This window comes from Myotis brandtii, unplaced genomic scaffold (assembly GCF_000412655.1).
Source record: "Myotis brandtii unplaced genomic scaffold, ASM41265v1 scaffold627, whole genome shotgun sequence".
NCBI lineage: Eukaryota > Metazoa > Chordata > Mammalia > Chiroptera > Vespertilionidae > Myotis > Myotis brandtii.
In genome coordinates, this window is record NW_005370397.1 from 248,291 (window position 1) to 252,766 (window position 4,476).

At 45.3% G+C, this 4,476-nt stretch overlaps 1 protein-coding gene across 2 annotated transcripts in view; it reads left to right on the top strand.

Moving 5' to 3' along the window:
• Nucleotides 1–4,476, top strand: part of LOC102245965 (chromosome unknown open reading frame, human C1orf101) — an 86,716-nt gene that overhangs the window by 33,643 nt on the left and 48,597 nt on the right. For both annotated transcript variants that reach the window (XM_014528249.1, XM_005880146.2), the window contains one exon: nucleotides 1,802–2,276. In XM_014528249.1, the coding sequence (XP_014383735.1) occupies nucleotides 1,802–2,276 (475 nt within the window). The remainder of the gene's footprint in view (nucleotides 1–1,801; nucleotides 2,277–4,476) is intronic.

Here is a 4,476-nt window from a genome sequence, read left to right on the forward strand (position 1 = left end):
GCCTGGGTGAGGGGCTGATGGCTGTTTGCAGCTGGTCACACCCCCTTCAGGGTGGGGGTCCCCACTGGGGTGCCTGGCCAGCCTGGGTGAGGGGCTGATGGCTGTTTGCAGCTGGTCACACCCCCTTCAGGGTGGGGGTCCCCACTGGGGTGCCTGGCCAGCCTGGATGAGGGGCTGATGGCTGTTTTCAGGCTGCCTGCACCCCCTTTAGGGTGGGGGTCCCCACTGGGGTGCCTGGTCAGCCTAGATGAGGGGCTGATGGCTGATTTCAGGCTGCCCGCACCCCTTTAGGGTGGGCGTCCCCACAGGGGTGCCTGGCCAGCCTGGATGAGGGGCTGATGGCTGTTTTCAGGCTGCCCGCACCCCCTTTAGGGTGGGGGTCCCCACTGGGGTGCCTGGCCAGCCTGGATGAGGGGCTGATGGCTGTTTTCAGGCTGCCCGCACCCCCTTTAGGGTGGGGGTCCCCACTGGGGTGCCTGGCCAGCCTGGATGAGGGGCTGATGGCTGTTTTCAGGCTGCCCGCACCCCCTTTAGGGTGGGGGTCCCCACTGGGGTGCCTGGCCAGCCTGGATGAGGGGCTGAGGGCTGTTTTCAGGCTACCCACAACTCTTCAGGGTGGGGGTCCCCACTGGGGTGCCTGGCCAGCCTGGATGAGGGGCTGATGGCTGTTTTCAGGCTGACCACACCCCCTTCAGGGTGGGGGTCCCCACTGGGGTGCCTGGCCAGCCTGGATGAGGGGCTGATGGCTGTTTTCAGGCTGACCACACCCCCTTCAGGGTGGGGGTCCCCACTGGGGTGCCTGGCCAGCCTGGATGAGGGGCTGATGGCTGTTTTCAGGCTGACCACACCCCCTTCAGGGTGGGGGTCCCCACTGGGGTGCCTGGCCAGCCTGGATGAGGGGCTGATGGCTGTTTTCAGGCTGCCCGCACCCCCTTTAGGGTGGGGGTCCCCACTGGGGTGCCTGGCCAGCCTGGATGAGGGGCTGAGGGCTGTTTTCAGGCGGGCCAAGCCTGCAACTGAAGCTCCCAGTCTCTCCTTTTTTCTTTTTCTTTTTTTATTCTGGGATTTATTTACCTTCTGTAATTGAAACTTTAGTGTGGCTCCAGCTCGGAGGCCGGCTGGCTGAAAGCAGGTATCTGCGTTTGTTTAGCTTCTATAATTGCAACATTGTTGCTTAGACTGGAGCTCAGAGCCCGGCTGCGGCAGGCGGGGAACCTTGGCTTCCTCCATCACTGGAGCAAGCAAGCCTCCTGTTCACTTCAGCTGCGTGGCTGCCAGCCGCCATCTTGGTTGGCAGTTAATTTGCATATCGCCCTGATTAGCCAATGGGAAGTGTAGCGGAGGTATGGTTAATTACCATGTTTGTCTATTATTAGATAGGATGACTTATTTCTATGCCATGTATTTCTGTGCTTGAAGTATTTTTCAGAAATATACTAAAAAATAAACCATTCTAGTTACTATGTTTTACTTTTATTATTATTTCTTAAATATATTTTATTGATTCTTTACAGAGAGGAAGGGAGAGGGGCAGAGAGTCAGAAACATCAACGAGAGAGAAACACGGATCAGCTGCCTCCTGCACACTCCCCACTGAGCATGTTCCCGCTATCAAGGCACACGCCCCTCACCAGCATCAAACCCGGGACCCCTGAGTCCGCAGGCCGACGCTCTATCCACTGAGCCAAACCGGTCAGAGCTATGTTTTACTTTTAAATATAGCAAGTTAGAAGACAGGAATTCTTAGAAGTAGCCCTAAAATTGAAGATATTCTAATTATTTTCTATTTTCCACTTTCCAGGCTAATAAAAGAAGCAGCATGGCAATCTGGACAAAAAATGAACTTTATCTTGGATATGCTCATCTTAAATTTGTCAAAATAATAGATACTAAAAGACTGGGGGAAATCCTACATATAATCCCGACTGCTACTCTGACTATACATAATATTGAGTATACAGCACACCCTTTGGAACTTGGCTTGTTGTTAAATATCTGTGTTACATGTAATGTCATGAAAAAAATTCACCTAGTGATATATAATGAAGATTCAGGACAGTGGGTGCACAAAGACTTTTCATTAAATGTCACGATTGACAGTGTTATAACTCCATATTTTCTGTATTCATCAATACCAGAATTAATAGTATGGGACAAACACAGGATCTACTATTTTTATGACAATTTCACGACGACTGGAGTTTTACAGACACCTACAGAATTTGGGAATCTGTCAAAATTATCACATGACAGTATTATTCATACCACTTTTATAGGTGAGCCATTCTCATTGTGCAAAAAATAGTCTTGATTTCGTAATAGATGACTTTCTTACGAAGATGTAGCAAATCTAAATGCACGTTAAATATTGATAGGTAAAGGTGCACTTCTTACCACCTAAAAATGGGTATCAGATTCTACTAACATTAACTATGATCTTACATAGCAAAATGGCAAACTCACGTTCTTTTTTTCAGAGGTTCGTTTTGGTCCATCAGCAGATACAAAATAAGCAACTTACATGTGCATTTTCAGTGTAGGAGGTGATATGGTTTTATTCTTTTCCTAGGGCTCCTGTAACAAACTACACAAACTAGGTGGTTTAATACAACAGAAACGTACTGTCTCCTAGCTCTGGAGGCTAGAAGTCTGGCATTCACAATCTCTACCTTTGTCATCACATAGCATTCTCCCTGGGTCTTCACATGCCATCTTGTTTTAAGGACAACAGGACCCCCCTACTCCAGTATGGCCTTGTCTTAACCAAGCACAGCTGTAATGACCCTATGTCCAAAAAAAGTGCACATTCTGAAGTCGTAGTGAGAGTTAGAACTTCATTGTCTTTTTGGGGGGGGTGGGGGGGCGGGGACAAAAGTCAATGTAGAACAGGTAGAGTTGAATGGACCTGTATTTGAAGCCCTGAACAAGTCATTTAAACTTTCCAGGCCTCGGTTGTCTGATCTAGAATATAGGACTGCTATTATAATTAGGTAAGGAAGGGATTGTATACAACATGCTTAGGATAATACTGGACAGGGGGTAAACCTCTTAATAGTACAGGTGTACCTTGTTTTATTGTGCTTCTCTTTATAGACTTCACAGATACTGCATTTTTAAAAAATTGAAAGAAAGAACCTCTCCCAGCAAAAAGTCACAACTTGCTGAAGGTTCAGATGATGATTGGCATTTTTTAGCAATAAAGTATTTTTGAATTAAAGTATGTATATTTTTAGACAGAATATTACTGCATACCTACTAAACTACAGTCAAGTGTACACATAACCTTTTTCAATTATTCTTGGCATACAATATTAGCTTGAAGTATACAACATGGTGATAGCCATCTATATCTTACAAAGTGACCACCACAAGTCTAGTACCCATCTGGCTCCATACATAGTTATTACAGTATTATTGACTATATTCCCTATGCTGTACTTTACCTCCCCATGACTATTATATAAGAGCAAAAAAATTTTTTTGAGATTTTTATATTTTATATATCATCAGTTTGTGAGTCCTGCAATTACCTTTTTCATTCAACAGAGATATATTTTGTTATGTCATCACCCACATCTTTTCTCCCCTTCCACCTTGTGAAGTTTCCAGAAACATACACAAAGCACAAGGGGCCAAGAATCTGGTTGGATTTTTTTGCCAAAAGCAAACAAAACAAAATTAAATGTATAAAGAAATCTCAGTTATCTGAGAAATGTTACGTAGTCACGGTATTGCCCCAATCACTTTGGCACCACAGCTTTGACCACCCCCCACACGCACTGGCAGAACCATGAAAACACTGGTGTTTGATTCCTGTGTTGTTGCCTTGGCATTGAGAGCATTTTATCCTTGCAGCTTCACTAAAACACTGAAATATATTCCAGGCTTCATATTAACCTCACCTGTCTAGTAACGATTTCAGGAACATTATTATACTTTTAAATTCCTACTGAGAACATAATAACTATATGGGAGCTTAACTTCATAAGGAAATGTATGTTGACATTGATGTTCAAGTATTCTGATCTTTTAAAACATTCGTATTGCTGATTTAGGAGTTTAATTAGAATGTAGTTTATGGAAATTTGTGAAAAGGTCACTTTTATTCAGTTTCCAAATGTAAGATGCAGAAGCACAATACACTCTGAACCTCCCTGGTTCTGACTTCACCTTCCTCCTTTCAGCCAGTCCTCTCTGGGTGTTGTTTTATGGAAATTAAGGAAAGTATACCCCTAGAAATGTGGCCCACAAAGAATGTTGTAGCCGAGGCCGGTTTGGCTCAGTAGATAGAGCAGTTGACCTGTGGACTGAGGGATCCCAGGTTCGATTCCGGTCAAGGGCATGTGCCTGGATTGCGGGCACATCCCCAGTGGGAGATGTGCAGGAGGCGGCTGGTCGATGTTTCTCTCTCATCAATGTTTCTGACTCCCTATCTCTCTCCCTTCCTCTCTGTAAAAAGTCAGAGAAGTATATTAA